Source organism: Dryobates pubescens, chromosome 14 (genome assembly GCF_014839835.1).
Source record: "Dryobates pubescens isolate bDryPub1 chromosome 14, bDryPub1.pri, whole genome shotgun sequence".
Classification (NCBI taxonomy): Eukaryota; Metazoa; Chordata; class Aves; order Piciformes; family Picidae; genus Dryobates; species Dryobates pubescens.
This window is the reverse complement of record NC_071625.1, coordinates 20,049,416-20,071,250: the sequence shown is the minus strand read 5'-3', so window position 1 is coordinate 20,071,250 and position 21,835 is coordinate 20,049,416. Positions and strand designations below refer to the sequence as shown.

Below are 21,835 nucleotides of genomic sequence, written 5' to 3'. Positions count from 1 at the left end.
CCATTGGGACATCTGATTCTTCCTACCAGGTTATCACTGTCATTAGTTCCAAGACACAAAAGCCCACAGGAGCCAAATTCAATTTTATGTCCTATCTGTGACATTAGGTGCAGGCTGGAAGAAGGGAAATATCTTGCCCCTCTGGGTAGCTGTGGAGCTACTTTACAGCAGTTTATTTTCAGTGATGAAGGGAATCTTTCTAGGTCCTTTTTGTGTGCCACTGTTAGGAAGAAAAAGACAGACAATAAGCTTGAGCTGCCTGAGACCCATTATCTATTGATCTTTCATCAAGTCAGTCTTTTCAGTTTAATTCCAGTCTTGGTAAGGTGAATGCTCCAGATGCAAACATGAAAGCCAGACCTCAGCTCCTCCATGTGTGGATGGGGTGATTTTCCAGGAAGGGTCCTAAGGACTCCTGGGCTACCTGCAAAAGGCCAACGCAGTTCTGTTCTACCACCTCGTCATAAGCTTGGGCAAGAGCTTGTGTAATGAGCAGCTTGTGTGCTAACCACTCAGGTGTTGGAGAAATCTGGTGGATTCTACCTGCAAAAGTCAGGTAGGCAGTCTAAGGGTGAAGTTAAATCCTTCAGAGCTTATTCTGGATGAGACAATCCACAGCCCAGTCTTGAACTCTTCTTCGTGCAAATTTGCAGGAGCAACATAGCAGAATTGTTTGTCTAGGACATGTGCTGGGTAAAATGGATCCTCACCTACATCCAAGTCGCTTCAAAGGAGTGTCTGACTGTTGGGGATCAGCTGCTGTCAGTGTTGCAGGGTAACTTGTACTCCCTACCTGGATGATCACAGAGAGCCAGCATCACACTTAAAGTCCAAGGGAGGAAAACCCAAACAGCATGGCTCATGATAACTGCTGGTACCAAAAGTGTCCTGGGTCCAGCAACTGCCAGTGCCTCTTTGATGTTCATCTAAACAGAACTTTCTTCACCAAAAGGGGAAGTGTTCTTTTTTCCAGCTGCTACAGTGTACTGAAGTAGACACTTTTAGAGCCACATCATCTGCATGCCCACTGCCAACATCCAGCAGCTATGTACTCAAGAGTTTTCCTGGCAAAGTATCAAACCTCCCTGAAGTAATCTTAAGGGGCCTCAGTAAGTATGTTCCCTGGTACAGGAGAAACACTGAGCCAGGGCATGGGGTTGTGATACTGCCTCTGCAGATCTGGTAAATATTTAAGGTTAGGATTAGCAAATATTTTAAAACATCTCTTTTTGATAAACATTCACTCATGCTCTGACAGCCAAAGTCCTTCCCACCTCTGAATAACAATAATGATTCGTTGTTGTCATTGATATGTGTTTCTCTTTAAATACTTAAATCAGTTCCTTAATATAGGATGTTTGTTTAGAAAAGTGGAGATGGAATGACTTATCTATCCTCTCCTGAATTATTGACCAAAGATGTGAGATGCTTACAGTTAGAAGGAAAATGTGAACATTTTATCAGGTACTTTGTTCAATCCTTTTAAAGGGTGAGGAGAGGATTTGGTAGCTGATATAAAAGTCAACTTTGTGTTCTTCAGACTGTCTCTCACTTCAAGGATAAACGCAAGGGATAGCTTCTGGCTTTGAGAAAGTTTAGCTGCATTATAGATGGTTTTAAGTCTAGGAAACTCTGCTGAGGAAGCTGGTAGCCCAGATGACAAGATCAAGATAGGCTTAATATCACTGTATAATGTAGACACAAACTGAGTAACACTGGAAGCTGAACATATCTCTTTTCTGTTCATTGCTTTGCACTCAATCTACTGATGATGTAAGTATTTGTAGAAGAAAAAGGGCATAAACACTGGAGGCATTGGCATCTTGGAAAACATGAGATGTGACCCTCCAAGAGATTAGAAGAAGTTTTGGGCCAGCTTCCTATAGAAAGAGGAGTAGAGAAGTTTGTTGTATTTGTCATCACTTAAAAAGCACAAAACTTTAAAGAATATCAAAAAGTACATGGAACATTGCACTAATGCATAAAAAGGAGTCAAAAAATCAAGCCCCAAACTAGATGAAAACATGACTGAAAGTACTGACTTACTGTATACATTTGAAAAAACAGGCTACTAGCCTTAAGGTTTTGAGTAAGTATCAAGGTTTATTGACAGGAAACCAGAGCTGGAAAGAAATTCACAGCATTTTCCAAATGTTACTTCCCTCCCCCATCCCCCCCCCCCACTTACAGTGAGAAGGCTGCCAAGAAGCTTCTGATGGAAAGAACAGAACTTGTATTTTTGTGTCAAATTATAGAAAACTAGTGTTGAAGAAAAGACAAAATGGGAATCTGCCTGCCTCTTTGGAAAGAGATCAAGTAAATGTAGCCATCCTTTCTCCAGATGTTTAAACCAATAGAGTTTGAGAGTTCTCTAGGCAATGACTTCTGAGATACATTACTTTAAGAAATTATTTTCTGGTGTTGTTTTTTTTTATCCTGTTAGTCCTGTCTTATCATATACTGAGGGCACTTGGAGAACAAATTTTTCTTCTAATATGTAACACTTTTGTTAATAGTTTCCTGCCCAGGAAGGCTGGAAATTCTGGGGCTTTCCTTCTCTGTGTGATGCTGTGGCATTTCTACTGTTGGTCATGCCCTTTTAGTATTTTCAAAAGCAAACCAAACTTTATTTTTAAAACATTTCCCTATAAATCTTCTTTCTTAAACTGCTTGACCCGTTCATAGTTCTTCACACCAAGTGTCTCTGTTTTCTTTACACATTTTTTAACGTGCAGTATCCAAAGCTGGCACTGAGATCTGGAATTCAGGGACTCTCTATAGATTTGTTATGTAAAGGAGGCTAAATGAATGGCAGGGATTACCTCCTGTATTTGACTTAACAGTAGTCCTGCTAATATGTCTCAAGGTGGCATTTGCTTTGTTACCCAAGCATCATGCTTTTTCATTTTCCCTTTCTATGCTATTGCTGCCTTGAAAGCTTCTCTTCTTTTGCTATGATTTCTAATTTCTGTGATTTAATAAATTCATTAATTTGTGGCATTTGTTTAGTGAGATCATTTTGTGTTGAACTTACCTGCATCGGTTGGTGTCAGTTGCTTATGAAATTGGAATCTGAAAAGGGCTTTAGATGTGCTGTCCCTTCTGAGTAGCAATTATTTACATCCTACTTTGAGTCATACCCCTGAATCTTGTGGTTACTTTATAGCAGTTTTGTGTAGACCATATATCTCTTCTTTCCTTATAAGAATGTTACAGTGGAGTCTTATGCAAAGTTTTGTTGCAAATGCAATAAATTACGTCAGCTGCTTCCCTGACATCAGCTGGGTGAGTGTGGTGGAATGACCTCGCCTGGCTACCAGGTGCCCATCAAGCTGATGTTTCACTTCCCCTTAGGACAGGGGGAGAAAAATGAGATAAAAAAATTTTGGGGCTGAGACAAGAACAGAGAGATCACTTGCCAAGTACTGTCAAGTGCAAAACAGACTCAGCTTGGGGAAGATTAGTTTATTATCAATTAGTGACAGAGTAGGGCAGTGAGAAATAAAAGCAAAACTAAAAACACCATCTTCCCATTCTCCTTTCTTCTTCTGAGGCTCAACTTCACTCCTGAATCCTCTACCTCATGCAGCACAAGGGAATAGAATAGAATAGAAGACCATATAATTAAATTTCATTTCTAGACATGTCTTTTAGTTAGTTGGGATTTTTGTTTGGGAGGATATTTGATACATATTGCTCTCTCAATCTGGAAAAAAAAAATCATCATTTGTTCTCCAAATGACATAATACAAAAATGGGAAAACATTCAGGATGCTTTGAGTATGGTCCCATTTGGTTTTCAGGTTCTTTTGGATGTCATGTCCCTCCTGCCACCCCCTGGCCAGGACAAGGAGGTCTCTACTGTGCATTGCAGTTGTTTAGACATTGCATAAGTTATGTCAGAGGTGTTTGAAAAGTGTGTGCCCATCAGCCTGAACTATTGTATGCTCTGAGGCAAAATGCTGGAAGTGGCATCCTTTAGCACTGCAGTGACACTGCAGTATGTTGATGCTTGTCTAGTGCCCTATGGGATTTGCAAGATGTATTCCCTGTTCCTCCTTGCCTCCAGCCCAGCAGAGCCTGTAATGCATCACAGCTATGTAGCAGCTTTGCTGGGCCTTTAGCCTCCATATGTATATAAATATCTGAGGGGTAGGTGTCAAGTGGAGGGGGCCAATCTCTTTTTGGTGGTGCACGCTACAGTCAAGAAACAACAGGTTCAAGCTTGAACACAGAAGATTTCACCTCAACATGAGGAGAAACTTCTTTACAGTGAAGGTGATAGAGCATGGGAACAGGCTACCCAGACAGACTGTGGAGTCTCCTTCTCTGGGGGCTTTCAAAACCCACTTGGATGCATTTCTGTGCAGACTACCCTAAGTGATCCTGCTTTGGCAGGGGGTTGGACTTGAAGATCTGTTGAGGTGCCTTCCAACAACTAATGTACTGTGATACTGAGTTGATCTGAAGCTTTTTAAAGTTGCAACATGACTAATAAATGTGGTACTGATAACTTGCAAGTAACAGAAAGTAAAATCCTTGAATGAATGCTAAGGCCAAGAGAAAGATCTCCATAACAAAACTAAAAGACAGAGTGCCAGTGAAGTGTGGGAGCATTTACCATAAAGCCTCATTTCAGGGTAATTAGCACTGTAAATAGTGCCCAGCACATAACAGCATTTTGTGTTTGTATCACTAAATTGAGCAACCGAGGGACGATTCAGCAATTGATGGCCACTTATACTGTCCAAGAAAAAGCAAAATATCCTTTGTGATGGTGTTATTCCTTAATCAAGTCTTGTTTAAATTAATTCTTTTCCCAAAGGGATGAGAGCTGGGTGACCTTTTCAGAGCATCTTATTAAAGTGTGCTTTGTGTATTGAGCACTTTTGAAACCGCTTGGACCCAAATACATTTTTGCTTAATACACTGTATCTGGACTGGCGCCATTAGCCTCCCACTCACTGAAGCCTACGGGACTAAATGGGTGTAACAAAAAGAGGAATTTGGCTGGTGACCTGCAGCTTCAGTGACTCACACTGGATCACATACACTGTGTCCCTGCTAGAGACTGCAACAGAGGGCTGCTGCCCGGCTACCACACAGCATGTGGGAGGCTTCGGGGAAAGGGACACTCCCAGAGGATTCACAGAATCACATATCATGGTGAAGGGACTTCTGGAGGTCATCTGGTCCAAATTCCCTGCTTAAGCAGGGACACCCAGAGCCAAATTCCCAAGACCATGTTTGGGTACTTTTTTGATATCTCTAAAGAGGAAGACTCTACAACCCCCTGGGCAACCTGTGCCAGTGCTCAGTCACCCTCACAGTAAAAATGTGTTTCCTGATGTTCAGGCGCATTCTCCTGTCTTTCAGTTTGTGTCCACTGCCTCATATCCTGTCAGATTCACCACAGAACTGAAGGGAGGATGAGAAGTGCAGTGCCTTAGAGACAAGGAAGGCCATGTTGTATTCTCATTCAACCACACTATTCAGGCTTTGTACTTACATATTTTTTTCCTGTGGCAGAATCCTTGCTTACAAGGGTGGAGAGTCATTAAAAGTCTTAATAAGAGAGTCTCCAGTCCCATCAAGCTGGTTTGGTGTGGAGCCCGATGGTTGTTTAGATCCCCTTTTTTGCAGGTGCTCTCCACAGTGCAGAGACATACAGAACAATTCCCACTTGGGCACCTGTACCTCTTTGAATTTGCATTTCTGAGCCTGCTCTTTCAAAGCAAACCTGACTGTATATTCCAGCAGACAAGCTCTTCTGCTGTGAGAAGGGAGGAAAGCAAAGGATGTCTAAGGTGAAATCTATCCATATGCCTACCCACATTTTTGTACCATTCTCATCTCTGTGCTTCCTTTTCAGATCCTCTTACCTAGAATGTGTGGAAGCACAATCCTTTTCCATTCACAGGAACAGAGAATGCCATATAGCCCCAAGAATGTTAGGGCTACATTATATGTGTAGGCTGCCTAGTCTAACACAACACCAGCCAAAATGGACAGCTGTCTTACTGGATGGTTTTCTTTCTTTGCTCAACCAAGGAGCTAAACTTTCTTTCTGTGTCAGGAAAAAATACCAAGAAGCATTGGTTATGAGAAAATGTTTTGAAGGTGTCATCCCAAGTGGGAATTAGACTTGTTTTAATGAGTGTAATCTGGAATTGGAAAGCTGCACACACATTTGAAGGTGCCTGGTGACATGTGGAAGCATATAGGTGAGACTGACTCATGAAAGTGCACTCAGGAACATTTTACAAAAGTAATTCACAGTGCATCTGATCCAAAACAAAGCAGGATTTGCGTGCCCTCAGGGATCACTGTGTACATACAGAGCAAACAAAGGGCTTACATCTTTCAACACAAAATATGTTAGTATAAATAGCTCACAGGAACGCAGCTAATCTCTAAGGCCTTCTGTCAGGCAGCTGCAGAAGAGGGAGGAAAGGAAAAGCTTTTGGTGAGGAGCATCTTCAATATGCAGGGTGAGGTTTTTGTAGCTTAAACCCCATACTTGGTGCTTGATTGTTGCATCTAAAAACTATGAGGAATGATTACTTTAAGCAGTAGAACATCTTTCAAAAACCAGGGATGTGTTCTCTGCCACAGAGAACTGTAAAACAGGCTCCCATCTGTGCTCTGTGGTTATGTCTGCCCTGTGAAATAAAAAACATTTAGGGAAGAAACTGAGGCAATGAACTTCTGACTGTCCATAACTGAAAAACTGTTTTGTTTTTTCCCTCCCAGATCTGTTATGGATGAATCCAACCAGCTCTGCTTAAGGCAAACCCCCAGTATAGCGTGGGTGACACCTCCCCAAGGCAGCCTTCTGCACTGACAGTGAGAATGAGACCGAACAAGATGCCTTGTATTACCTTTATCATCATCCCTGCTGTCTTTGAACACCCAAACTCTTGGTCTTTCCCCAGGGCATGTCCCCTCAGCTTCATGTTATAAAATCACCACCCTGAAAGACTTTGTGATAGGAGCCAAGGATCACTTCCTAAGGTGGGTAATTGTTTTATAGCAGAAGTATACACCCATGGGGTGACACAGCTGGTTATCTGAAGTCTGGGCTCCTTCTCAATGAAACATAGCATTTTAAGGGCAGGAAGACAAATTCTCTCAACCAGTGTGTCTATCTGCTGTCAGCCACAGAAGCTTGCCACAAAGGGATGAAAGGAAGGTTGTCTAAAAGTTGAGCAAGGAAAGGCATGTAGTATGGGCTTTGTGTGCACAAACCTTTGAGGGCCACCACCCTGAAAGAACAACCTAAAGCTTCCATCCAAACTTAAAATCAAAATTATGAAAAGCATCTAAGCACAAATTTGGGAGTTAACCTCATAAAGGCCTACAGATCTGGAGTTAGCTTCTCAGGTTACTCAAACCAGGAGACCACAAAACCTTAAAGGACTGACCTTCTGATTTTAATTGTTTGTAAAAATGTTAATGGCTTTCAGGATCAGATTTCCAAAGGCACAGGGGAGAAGATGGAACAGACTAGATTTATTGGGCTTTGCTTATTTGCTAGATATATATGTATAACATATGTTTTTCTCAACACTTCTTCAAAACAGTTTAACTGGTTAGCCTGGGAACAAAAAGCTGACAGAAGGGTTTAAAATCCCCTTTCCTGTGGATACAGCAGCTGGTGGTGTAGCCACTGAGTAGGTAAGTAGTGCAATGGCACTGTGGCCTGGAGGACTTAGTATTTGCTGGTGTAAAGACAAGCCGGGAGACACCACTGACAATCAGGTAGATTGGTGGCCTCAGTGCTTTCCTTCTGCCAGGACTGTCACTGCTCCATGCAGCACATGGGAGCCAAGCCCATTCTGAAGGTGCGCAGCAAATGGAAGGTGACAAGGCTTTCATTCAGCGTCTGCAGAATCTAGCAGCATGAGTGATTGGTGGTGATGGTTGAAAGCCAGCAGAATTGCTTGGGAGAGTTAGGAAATTCTGAAAGACGGTTTCTGCCAGATTAATTTGTCTCTTTGTGATATACACACATCCTGCTGTTACAAAGTGGGTAAGGAACAAGTTCCTTTATTCAGCCACACTGGTAAAAGGTTGACCTCCCTTCTGGTTTCTGCTGGGCTATCTGGAAGTAGTCCTCCCAGACAATGCTTAACTGCTGAGAGAAGTGTAAGAAAAAAACAGGAAAGGCTCATTAGCCTGTTCAATGTTTCAGCTGCATAAGGACTATGACTACTTTATGCACAGCAGAAATATTGTGGAAAGTAACTGCAATCACCCACTGAGATATGCTCTACTTTTGGTTGAATCCCAGTGTTTTTCCCATCAAAACCATGATGCTCCATGGTGGAGTTCTGTGTTCAATTCCAGGGTTGAACACAAGGCAGTAAAAGCACATTTCATCATGCAGTGAGAGGTGGCCACGCAAAGAAACAAACCACTCTCAGAGGACCTGTGGCCAGACATTGGCCAGACATCAAGAATGCCAAGCCCTAGGTTTTACATACACAGTCCTCACAATGAGATGCAGAGATAAGATTTCCTGAGCAGTGCATACACATGATCTGAACATGTCTTACCAACAGGAAACATCAGATGCATGGGTCTATTGCTCTACATACCCTGGATTTATATGCCTGAAGCAGAAGAGTAATGGAGTTATCACTATCTGCTGAAGAGCCTTCTCCTGAGTCAGATGATTGCTTTGTATGGGCTGCCCTTCTGGACTCAGGCATCTTCTGTTCTTGGTACCATGACCCAGCTTCAAGAGGAGTACCAAAGGAGTGGCCCATTCATACTTTCCAGACAGACATAGGGTGTGCTATACAAAAGGTGTTTTCGTATAAGATATGCCTGCCATTATTCATGATATATCAATGCTGGTGATGCAAACTAGAGTTGTATAGAAGAGTTGAGGAACTGTAGAAGATAGTGTCAGCCTGCATGTCGCATCTTTCTTTCTACTTTGTCCCAGGCTGAAATTGGAGTTTCCCTGGACTTACCTAGATATCTAGATCCCTGGAGTCCCTCTCTATTCATTATGGAAATTATCAAGGCTCATGGTTCATGGCTCAGAGTACCAGATTCTAGGAAGCTACAGTGGTTGAGTGAAATGAGGTAATACAGAGTTTCTAGGCTTTGGCTAGTGGTTTTACATCTTTCTGAGATCTTCTTGCCAGACTCGGCCTCCCTTCTTTCCCTTTCTATCCAGGCTTTCAGTGATTGCCAGCCACACTACAGGCAGGGCAATTTGTGGGAACACTCTTCAGACGGCTGCTGCTGAACATCAGCTATGACCAACAAGATGAACAATGAAAGTAATCCTGCTCATTACCCATGAGGAAAATAACAATCCCACGAGTGGCTCATCCAGTAGATTGGGAGTGCCAAGCAGCTGGAAGAGGTAACTAAAAGCACATCCCAGAAGAATGTCTAACTAGGTGGACATCTTTGGTTTTGTCCCTGTCAGCAAGGGAGTGTTTTCAGGAGAACCAAGACCTAAAAGACTTTTCCTGCCTATGTCTTTCTTGTTCAAATGTGCTTTGCAAAGAGATCAGTTTCATTAGAGATCTACTCTGCAGATCGTAAGTTCGGGACAAGCATCTCTTTCAGAGAGCTTTGCTCTGTATGTTGGTCCTAATCATCTCTTAGCTGCTGTCATGCCATACACTCGCTTAGGAAACTGATCCCTAAATGTCTCAACTCCTGGATGGCTTACAGAGCATTTCTTTTGATTTCCCATTTAAATAAGCACGTATGTCCTTCTCCTTGGAGTCTGCACAATGCTCTGCATTGTGCACTACACCAAGTGCTAAAACTCACACGGCTGACTTTAACTTGCCTTTTTCAGTTTTCCCTCTTCTCTTTTGATCAAAACAAAGCCTTTTGTATCCTTGTGGAGAAAATGATTCAAGGAGAGGGACCACAAGGCAGAGCCCTTCTTGCACTGGACTGTGGTGTGCTGGGAGGCAGCACCAGGCATTGTGCTTGTGCTGGAATACCTCTTCTATAAGGAAAGGCTAACAGAACTGGTGTACTTCAGCCTGAAGAGATGAAGACTCCAGAGAGACTTTATTGTGGCTTTTCAGTACTTAAAGTGGGCCTGTAAGAAAGATGAGGACAGTATTTTAGCAAAGCCTGTTGCAAAAGGACAAAGGGTAATGGTAATGGTTTAAGGGTAGATTCAAACTAGAAGAGCAATACAGAACACATTTTTTACAGTTAAGATGTTGAACACTAGAACAGGTTGCTCAGAGAGGTCATGGATGCTCCATCCCTAGAAACATTCAAGGTCAGGTTGGGTAGAGCTTTGAATGACCTGATCTAATTAAAGATGTCTCTGATCACTGCAAGGAGGTTGAACTAGAACTTTTAAATGTCCCTTCCAATCCAAACTATTCAATGATTCTGTCCTATGATTTGGCAGATGAGTGGCAGGCAGAAGCCAGAGCAGACTCTGAAGGCTGCAGTGATGGTCTGAGATAAAGCTTCCCCCTCCACAGGGATAGCAGCCAGCTCCTGGAAGTGTCCCAGGGGCAAGAGTTCTCCAGCCTTCAATGACTGTTAATGACTAGCTGATAAATCTAGGACAAGGCTGCCTTTATCTGCAAAAGCCTTTATCTGCACAAGGGGGTCTTAGCTAGTTTGGGTTGTTTATAAGGCTGACTTTCACTGACAAAGCTGAATCACCAGTTGTCTTTACTACAGAGTTTTGTAACAGGTCAAATAGAAATATATTTATTTGTTTGGGGTTTTATCTATGCTGTATTTGTCCTATGAACACACATATTGTGACTACAAACCTACTTTTCCCTATGTCTGTGCTGAAGTCATATCCTGTAACTTGAAGGAAAAAAACCCTCACTCTAACACAATGACTAAAATACTCCTTTCAAAACACTTTGCCACACCTGTGCCTTCACCCATTGCACAGTTAGATAACCTTGGGCACAGCATTATAAAGGCACTACTCCATCCTGAACTCATGGTAAGTGGGAACACTGTAGTCTTATAAAATAACCTTATAAAACTATAGCCTTATCATTTGCCCTGATTAGCAAGTGATCAGTCCTTCAACCTTTTGGTTAGACTGCTTTTTACGTCTGAGCTTTCATTCTGTTCATTCTGGGTGCAGTATAAACATTCATTTTTGGTGACTCAGTGGCAGACCCATAGTCATCCAAGATGACTGACTCACAGTCCCATGATTTTTAGCAACAGATGTAGTAGATGGTTTCAAACATGTAGTAACACCATCTCACTGGAATCAGCATTTTGGGAAAAAAAAGCAGATCAGTTCCTCAGAGACATTCCACACATCAATCAGTGTAATGCAGAGTTGAGTCTAATTCACCAGTCAGCACACCAGCTATCTGAATCACTTTGATTGGCAGGTCAGCTCTAAAGATCTTTAAATTGATCAAACAATTTCATTCCAGGCTCTTTGTTTGAAATAGCTTTAAAACACAAGGTACAATTCCTGTTAGACAATCCTGGGAGAAAGTAAACAAGCTATGAATGATTAGCTAGCTTGACCTCAGCTTTCAAATGTAACAATGTCTTTTATATGGGAAGTTGATAAACTCAGTGAAACCTGACGTGTGACTGCAATTAACGTTGGTGATTACTGTTGCTATTTTGCCAGCCACATTTTTAAAGAGTCCACTAGAAAAATGTTCTCTTTTCAAAGCTCATTTAGCAATACTGTCACATGAGGTGCAAGGTCATGGTTTTCAAAGTGGCATAGAACACTAAACTTCCATGCTCTGCAGTATTTTGTGCACAGTCCTGGGGTTTTTTCCATTTGGACAGCAACATACCAGATTTAGTTACTCCTGATTTACTTCAGCAAGGGTACTTTTACCCCCTTCACCACCAGCTGTTTTACAGCATGAAATATTATCTGTAGTTGCCAAGGATGAAACTTAGATGAAAAAGTTCAGTCAGGTGAAGAAGCCCAGGTAAAAAAGGAATACAGGTTTAGTGATAACCTGAAAACAATGCTGACATGACACAATACTGGTCAGTATCTTGCAATATGGAGCTTCCCTGAAGAGCCTTATAAGAGTGGGACTCTGACACTGGAAGGCAAAGAATGGGACAGGGAGGAGAAGAAGGCAGGTGTGAGCTGAGCTTTGGCAAGGACAGTGAAACTAACTGGAGCATAAGCAAGAGCTTTGAGAACAGGGACAGGAAGATGGTGAACATTTGGAAAACTGGTCATTGTCAACTGGCATTACTTGAGGATGAGTACTATTTTTTTGTGTACCTGGCAGTGTACTGGTAGGGATACTTCACACACAGGAACCAGGCAGCTGACACAACTGGGCAACACAAGGACATATTTTCTGTGCTGGCACAGAGAGGTTTGATATTTGGGCTTTGGAAAGGCTGAGAGGAAGTGGATTTATGAACAGAGATTTCAGAATAGATGGAGATGTGGCAGACAAATAATACTTAAACAAAATAAATGCTCAAAATATTTACCCTTACCAAAGCAGCAAGGCTACTGTGTAAGCAAAAGGTCAAGTAATGTCTTGTGGGCAGATGCAGTTTATTCAGTGTTTGGATGGGCATGAAGGCAACAACTTTTAAGACGGTGACTATTTGTACCCTTCTTAAAGATCCGCTTCACATGTGACTGCGAGCACAATGCGTCTCAGTCCACATGGAGGCCTCATAAGCATCTGGTCATCACATTGTCCACAGCACTGTTAGAGCCTCTGCTTCAGCAAAGTCTCTAAAGCCAACTTAAGCATTCATCTCCTTGTCTGAATGAGTTTAAAGATAGTAATGAAGATGGTCTCTGACTCCTGCTGGGGAAGTGTTTCTGCATTTATACACTTGATTGCTGCAGAACATCCCTATTGAGGATACTTGGCATACCCAGAGAAAGAGCCAGACTCAGATAGACACATACAGCTTACACCAAAATTCATAGGAGTTGGCTTGTTTCATTCAATGTGAAAGTCAAATATCAAGGGGCAGGAGGCAGAGCCTTTACCAGCAGAAATTAAATGCTTATTGACATACTCCAGTGAGGTTTTTTTCCAGTGATGTGCTGATCTGTATAGACTGAAAGCATTCAAAACCTTTTTTTCCCCCTGTCTTTTTGTTTGTTGGTTTGGTTTTAGTTTTGTTTATATTTTTATGAATGAAAAATTAGTCTGAAACTTTATCCTGTGAAGACATGGCTGAAAAGAGAGGTGATGGGTTAGCAAAACAGAACTAAGGCAGAAGAAGAGGTCTTCAGAAAGCTAAGTATGTGAATAAAAATATTTATCATGCTGAAAACACTACATTTACTGAGAGAAAAACAACCAGGCAGTCCACATCTTGTATGGTTGCCAGCAAGATCTGTAACAAAAATCATAAATCAATTGTTCACCTTTAATCACTCATAAAGAGCAGGCAGAGCTGCTTTTTACCATATATAGGCTCTCTCAGTGCCAGAACGGAGGAATACTGTCACATCCTTCATGGCAACAAAGATGCCAGTGAGACACCTTTTAGTGTAATGTGCTTGTTGCTCAGCTGTTTCCAAACTCTTAACAATGAATTATTAATTAAAGGGAGGCACTGTTGTTTGGTAGAGCCAATTATTTGGAAGCAGCAGATCCAGAGTCATTCCTCAGACATGCCATTACCTTTTTCTATCTTTTTTTGGCAAGCAATTCAGCCTTTATCAGTTTCATCTTGTCTCCATGTTAACGGACATAATATCTGCATGATAATGCATTAAACAAATTTGGCATTCCCTTCCATTCACAAGCTCTCCGTGAGCAGCCTGATTCTGCATGTGAATCACCACTGGCCAATACATTTCTTTACACGTGCTGGTTGCAAGCACAGTTATTTGTTACCTAAAACCAAAGCACAGATAACCAGAACCATCATGGCTCACTAGTTCAATTCTTTCTGGAGTTAAAGAATATAAAGCTAATCTCTCTTGGCATGCTGTGAGGGGTGGGGGGGGAAAGAAAGGAAAAAAGAAGCAGACATTTATAATTGAAAAGTAGGATGTGCTTAATGTGGAATAAACCAAATAATTTCATTGACATATTTAAAGATTGGCCAGCAGCATGTTTGCAATGGCTTAGCTTTGCTGAATGAGAAGCAAGTTAGTTTCTGGCTCCAGAGCTGCAAGCAGTGTACCACTACCTCACTCCATCCACAGTTCAATTCTAATGTCACTTAACATGTAAGGCAGAAAGAAAATCATGAATGCTCTAAACTCATTTGGAAAAGTAATGATTACAATCCCAAAGGGAAACCAAATTCCATCTTCTTTTTCACAGCAGTGAAGGAAGAATAGGGACAAATAGACACCATTCCTTCATCCACACCATCTGGAGGCTTTCCAGAGCTGGTATTTAACAAAATGGTAAATAGAGTATCAATTAAAGAGAACATAGAGACACTTTGTATACTATGACCTGGAGAGGTCAAGCTCCTAGCCCTGCGCTGAAGCAGAATTGCTGTGGTACATCTCACAGGCAGTTTCCCATTTCCACCACACTGAGGAGGGAAGAAAAAATAATGCAAATTCTGTCTTTTCTGGCTATTTCTGTGTTTGCATTTTGTAGTGTTAGTCAAACTGAAGGGCAATTCCTGCTGTGGCCATGGGAGCTGTAAGAATTGCAAATAGTAGACAACACAGCCTATGCTTATTTTGTATCTCTGGTTCAATCAATCAAATTAACTGTATTCCTTCTAGAGGATGTTGCAGGGAAAGGAAACCAGCCCTGTGAAGGGCAGCCAGCCTGTCCCAGTGCCAGCTCTGGGGCAGCATCACAGGAGGTCTGGTTCTTGCTTTGGCTCTGTTGAACTAGGACACAGCCACTATGTTGACCAAGGGGAAACCTTGCTGGTTTGGATTACCATAAAACTGAAATATTCAGTGCTTCCAAAGTTACTGTACATCACAAACATGGCCTTCTTTTATCACCAGCTTTTGTGATTTCTCTTACTTCATGTTTTTGACTCCAACTGCTTTAACTGCATGTTGCCCGTAGCAACAGCAACAGCCCCAGCTCACTCTGACCTTTGGAGAAAAACATTCCTCAGGTCACCTCCAGATCTTAAAGGATTTCACAAGTAGTTTAGGGATGTTTATCCCTTACACCCCCCACACAGTGGGATACGCAGAGCTTTATAGCATCAACTGAAATGTTCCACAGATACACAAAAACCTTGAGAGACCCATCTCAACAGACTCCCACTCACCTGCCAGCTCACTTGCTTCTGCTAGGAGTGTTGGGCTTTTAGAAGTCATCTGCCATCCCACTGACTTTAGAGTATTTTGGAATACCACTTACCCTTTTTCCAGCATAGCTTTTTACCCCTTTGTGTGAAGTGGGGAATAAAAATGAAGTCTTAACCTCATTGGTCTGACTGCTTATGAGGTCAAAAATGTATTTCTTTCTTTTTTTTTTTTTTTTTTTTTTTTTTACATTGAAATTCTAGTTAAGAGAAATTGAAAACTTACCAAGGTGATGAAGACATCATTTTTCAAAGTATACACATTTGATCCTTACAACTATATATCTGTTCTATACATGCATGTGTGTGTGTTAGATACATATCTACACAAATACAGGCAAATATACCCATGTCTCTTCTTTGCTATATGGAGTGCAACCACAAGATCTATTTCTTGCACATGGAGCATTGCTGTCATTCTGCCTTGGCACAGATCCGATTATCACAGTGATCCCTGGGTGGACATAATTTCTGACACTGCAGTGTCTTTGAATGGCTGAGACTGAAGCAAAGTCTCTGCTTGTATGTTTTTTATTTCCTGGCCCGTTATCCAAGGGTCTGAGCTGCTCCATTCAGATCTTAACACTGAATTTTAGGTACACAGTTTTACACCTACAGAAAATTTGCGATCAAGTCTATACACCAAAAGTCAGAGAGCGGAAGCTCTTATAAACACAGTGGACCAGAGCCAAACCACAAGCATGTCTACAGTGTAGTATCTCATCTATCTGCCATGCTCTGTTATTGATATTAGATAATCATCTCCCTACTGAGATTAGAACATAGAAGAAAATGGGAGATATGGAGAAACCTTTAAAGTTGTTTGAAGAAAAGTGGTCTGGATTGCCTTTTAAGAGATTATTGTTTAGCTCACAGCTTTATTTTGTTTTGTTTAAAAGTTCTGTTCTCCCTGTCACAGAGATGTTTATTTAAGAAGGCTGATGCTTTCTTTTCCTGAAGTTATCATTGTATGAGTATTGCAGTCTGAGTATTTAATCCAAGCCACATGTTTTTTTATTCGGGTAGTGTTATATCCAAGTTTTATTTCTTGGCTTAAGATTATAGTTCTCTTTAACCTATGTGTCACATTTCAACAGCTACTTTACATTGCTTTACACCTGCTGGGTAGCATGGTCATCACATCTAGCATTCTAGGGCCTCAGCTGATTGCCAGTGTCTTACTAGACAATTGCATAGACAGTCCAGTCCTGATGAATTTACATTTGCACAAGTCTTGAAAGCAAAGCCAGGAAAAATGATATCAGGATTCCTTACGAGTAAAATAATATTATGATTCCTGACATTACCCATCCAAATGATACTTTTTTTCCCCCCCCTCTATTACTAACAGTTTATTTCAGTGACACAGTATAACTACCAAAAGCAGAACCCTTAGGCATGACATAGGTGACCGGTGCTGTGCATGACACAGACGGTCCCTGCTCAAATGCTCATGATCTCAACAAGACAGTCACGGAGCAGACAGTGAAAACCCTGATGAGGGAGCGGGCTTAAGGGACAAATATCCAGAAATTATTACAATAACTATTATAATAATTTGCTATAATTGCACAAGAGACCGTTACCTGTTTGATGATACAGCAAGCATTGGTTTGTTCTCTGGCCAAAAAGTAAGTTAGTGAAAAGAGTATCGAAGCTGTCTTGCTTGGCTTGTAATGCCAGCGGTATCTATTCAGCGGCTGGCTCTAATAAAATCATCTGGCTTTTTTTGGGAAAAAAGCAGGAGGGGAGGGCAGCAGCTTGTTCAGTGACCTCAATTCGCTGAGCTGCACGGCCAGTTTTTTAGACTCCCCTTTTATAAATGCTGCAATTATCTTCTATACATAATTCCAGTTACAATTCTGATTGGAAAATGGAGCTGCTTAGGGGAGCTTACAAGTTGACATCTGTTCAACAACAGACATCTGTGCCAGCACAGCAAACCAGAACTGCCTGAGGCAGGGTGCTCAAGTGAGATGCAGGCACGGACTCACATCTGTATGGTCTGCTGTGGACCTTTCAAGTAGTTGTAGAGAGCCATAAGGCCTCCCAAAGGTGTCCCTGTCTGAGTATCAACAGCAAGCTCACTAGTTATGCATTGATCTGCTTGCTTCCATATAAAAGAAGTCCAATCTACTATTGCCCCAGACCAAGCCTTTCTGTTGTATATTGGGCCACATGGTGAATTATAGACAATTCTTACTGAAGTTTATCACACTTTTGCTTGTTTGACAGACTTATCCCAACAGGACTTCCCAATTTCCATCACTTCTTTTCTCTCTCAGGGTAAAGTACTGGTTAACAGTTGTGAATGGAGTCTGCATCTAGTGACTCATTTGTGCCAGCAAACTGGACAATTCTTCCTGTAAATGGGTACTGCAAACCATTTTAGTATGTGACTTAAGTAAAACGAAAAATATTCTCTTCTCCCAACCATTCCTCCTCCATCCTCTCACTACCAACAGAGCCAAACTACAGCATGACTCCTTATTCAGGCAAAGGTCACAAGATCTGCTTCTAAGCAAGCAAACATTTTCAAGTGAAATAAAATAATTTTATAAGCAAGAAGAAAAATTAAGACAAACACTTTTAATACTAAGCCACTTATGAATAGAAAGATCATAAAATGGCCAAAGTTGTCATTAATAAAAAAGTCATTGGTTAAGGATTGATGAGTTTCTTTTTCAAGGCTAGTTGAGAGTCTAGGGTGCACTGCAATGTGTAACAGAGTAATTTTTGGCAATGTAGATGTCATGAGAAAGCTTCATCATATAAGTAAAAATTGCTGAACTGCCTCAAGAGTCTGTCCTGCTCCATACAGTCTCCTTAGAAGCATTCAGCAATGTGTGACTTTAAAAGTGATAAATCATGTCATGGCACACACTGCATCATACCCAACCCACCCACCCTGCTTTAAGTGTACTGTTGCCTGGCAGTGAATGGGAAATTTGGAATACTGGAGAAATCTGAAATGTGAAACTGGCTCACCCTTGCACTGCTTGCTCAGATAAATGCTCTCTGAAGGCACTGTGCCAAGTTTTGACATATCGTGGATTGGCAGGGGTTGGAAGGCATCTTTAGAGATGGAGTTGAATTCCACTGCCAGAGCAGGATCACTAAGGGCAGGCCACACAGGAATGCATCCAGGTGGGCTTTGAAAGTCTCTACACAAGGAGACTACACAACTTTTCTGGACAGCCTGTTTCAGTCCTCAGTCACCTTCACAGTAAGGAAGTTTGTCCTTATATTGAGGTGGATGTCCACTTATGCCTTCTGCTGGACCTGAAAACATCTGAAACCAGGAAATGGGAAATGGACATGGAAGAGAAGATTATCTTTCAGTTCATCCTCTTCCCTGTCTATTTGGTGATCCTCAGACTGGGTAAGGACATGACTACGGGACCAGTCTTTGTTTCAGTGTCCTTGTTTACATGCAGCAGCTCTCCTGAAAAGGTCTGATTGCTACCATTTGCCCATTCTCTTTTACATTTGCATTACATCTGGCCTTAAGTGGGAAGAGGTTCCATTATATTGGGCTATGTGTGAACATCTACAAACAACAGTTCAGGAACAGAAGAATTTGAAATCTCTGACAACATGAATGCAAAAATCTACTGCCAATAAACTGTGAATTTCAAATGATGGTGATCTGGTTTGAAAGTGGAAGCCCGCTGTCTCCAAAGGTGGGCAGATCTCCTTTCCTACTACCTAACCAATGCTGCCAGTACTACTACCCACTTCGAATTTTGGGGCAGGATCTCCTGCAAAGCTAAATTAGGGAAAGCCTGAGAATATTGAGTCTCTCTAAGTCTTGCCTATACTAAGAGACTGTGGAAGATTATTTGTGGTCCTGAACTTCAGATGACTTAGATGTCAGCCAGGAGATTCACTGAGCTTTTTTAGTTGGACTGTTGCCCAATTGCCTACAAGAAACTGGTTATTATATTGTCCCTAACTCAGTCTCAAGAGTTTGGAGTGGAAGTGATTAGACATGTGAGCCGTGGTTTGGGAGACATACTTGCTGCCTGCCAAGGGACGTGCAGACAATCACGTAAAGCAGAAATGCACGCTCACAGCACGGCTGCTGTTGAAGGCGTGAAACTCTGATTGTAGCAGGCGTGACTCAGAGCATATCCCTCATCAAGGAAAAGTCAAAAAGGGACTAGGAGTTGAAGGAGGGCGGGATGATTAAGGAACAGCCAAGAAGAGGAAAGGCATATTCAGAAGTGGGTGAGGTTTTCCTCACCTGAGACGTGCTTCTTAGCACCTGTAAATGTCTGCCCCGGGCACAGCCCAGGCACAGCCCTCTCTCCTCTTCACTTGCCAATATTCCCATGCAGGTTGATACAAGCACGCAGGGGTTGTGGGATCTGGCTTTACCTTGTCTGGGCAATGTGAGCCTTTTGGGATCTGTATTTCAACAGCAGAGAATTCTGCATGCAATGGCATTTATCTCCACACATACTTTTACACCGTTAAATTCAAAGATGGATGCTTAATTTCCCCTTGGTCTGGTTCCCAGGAGTTAGATATTATAAGGCTATTGACGTCTAAGATTTTCTGTTAAAGGCATAATTGCTGTAACCCCATGAGGTTTGAAATAAGATACTATATTATTTTCACACACCCACATATACACAAAGCAATTTTACTAACTGAAATTAAGATTATTCCCCTTAATTAACAGCCTTTAAAAGAAGGTTACTACATAAAAGGGTAAACTGAGACAGGAGTGAAAATAGCCCCTTTTGGAGGCACAAATAAATGCTGAAGTACTTTTAAAGGCAGATTATTTGTTTAACAATGATATCCGGATAAAAGAGAACATCACACTTTCATATTGTGGAAATTCTTTTCTTCTTTATTGTGGCGACAGGAGCAGATGCCCAGCTACAGAAACATGTAAGTGAAAATGCTTATGTTGGAGGAATTTGTGAAGTGCAATGAAGCATGTTTCATTTCTGTTCCAAAACAAAGGGACTGAATCCCACTTTCAGCTGGAGATCTCATCACCAGAGATGCCTTACAAAGGAAGGGCTGGGCGCTACGCTAACAGAGTAAGGAAAGGATAGGCAGCCATCCCAGAAAAACCTTAACTAAAGCAGTCTTCAGAGGGAGGAGAGGCAAACTTCCATGTAGAGTGCACCTGAGGAGTTTCTTTACACCACTGGTGTCTTAACACCGTGTGTGGGTATAGGTGTAATCCTGAGGCTGTCCCAGGGTGTCCCTACATGCAGTCTAGCATGAGCCAAGATGAAATCTTTTCCCTGTTCCAACAGGAAGCACAGAATCACAGAATCACAATGATTGGAAAAGACCTTCAAGATCATCAAGTCCAACCATTACCTAACTCTGTCAGGGCCACTGCCACACCATATCTTTGAGTACCATATTTAGATGGCTTTTAAATACATCCCTGGATGGTGATTCATCAACTTTCCTGTGCTGCCTGTTTCAGTCCTTGATAACCTTTTCAGTATAGATTTTTTTTTCCTAATATCTAACCTAAATCTCCTTTAGCATAACTTGATGCCATTTCTTCTTGTCCTATCAGTTGTGACTTGTGAGAAGGGCTGTTTTCTAGATCCCTTTATAGCCATGGAGAAAAGGCCTTCTTAAATGCCTCTGGCCTGTGGGTCACTGTCAGAAGCCACACAGATCCAACAAAGGAGGCTCCAGCATTGTTGAAGACCTCTGTGTTGCAACAGGTTCCATTCCTGCAGAGTAAGCAGAGGTTTGCACATGCTGGCAAGGTTTTCTGGGTCAGGATTTGGTGCTCTGTAATACATCATTGAATCACTGAATCACAGAATCACCAAGGTTGGAAGAGACCTCAAAGATCATCAAGTCCAACCTGTCACCACAGACCTCATGACTAAACCATGGCACCAAGTGCCACGTCCAATCCCCTCTTGAACACCTCCAGTGATGGTGACTCCACCACCTCCCTGGGCAGCACATTCCAATAACGAATGACTCTCTCAGTGAAGAACTTTCTCCTCACCTCCAGCCTAAACTTCCCCTGGTGCAGCTTGAGACTGTGTCCTCTTGTTCTGGTGCTGGTTGCTTGAGAGAAGAGACCAACCCCTTCCTGGCTACAACCACTCTTCAGGTAGTTGTAGACAACAATAAGGTCTCCCCTAAGCCTCTTCTCCAGGCTAAGCAATCCCAGCTCACTCAGCCTCTCCTCACAGGGCTGTGCTCGAGGCCTCTCACCAGCCTTGTTGCCCTTCTCTGGACACATTCAGGCATCTCAATGTCCTTCTTAAACTGAGGGGCCCAGAACTGGACACGGTACTCAAGGTTTGGCCTAACCAGTGCTCAGTACAGGGGCACAATGACTTCCCTGCTCCTGCTGGCCACATGTACTACGTGAGGGTTTCAGTGAGTCCATCGCAGCTTTTTAGATCTTCTCCAAAGACACAAGGAAAATAGAGCCCTTACAAAAGCAATCCTCTGATATAAATCAGTATCATGCAGCTGCTGTGGTGTGAGGTCCATAGGGTCAGGCAGCCTTTGAACATGCTTGGCAAAAGTTATGTATAGAACAAATCTGCAAAAAAAGATTGTTTAAGCTATCTTAAGAGTATAATGT

At 42.1% G+C, this 21,835-nt stretch overlaps 1 protein-coding gene across 1 annotated transcript in view; it reads right to left on the bottom strand.

The window, feature by feature from the left end:
- The window catches only part of NDRG1 (N-myc downstream regulated 1), a 68,289-nt gene extending 51,367 nt beyond the window's left edge, over positions 1–16,922 (bottom strand). Inside the window, exon 1 of the mRNA XM_054167127.1 lies at positions 16,827–16,922. Coding sequence (XP_054023102.1) covers positions 16,827–16,849 — 23 coding nt within the window. The 5' untranslated portion in view covers positions 16,850–16,922. The remainder of the gene's footprint in view (positions 1–16,826) is intronic.
- Between the last annotated feature and the right edge of the window lie 4,913 nt (positions 16,923–21,835).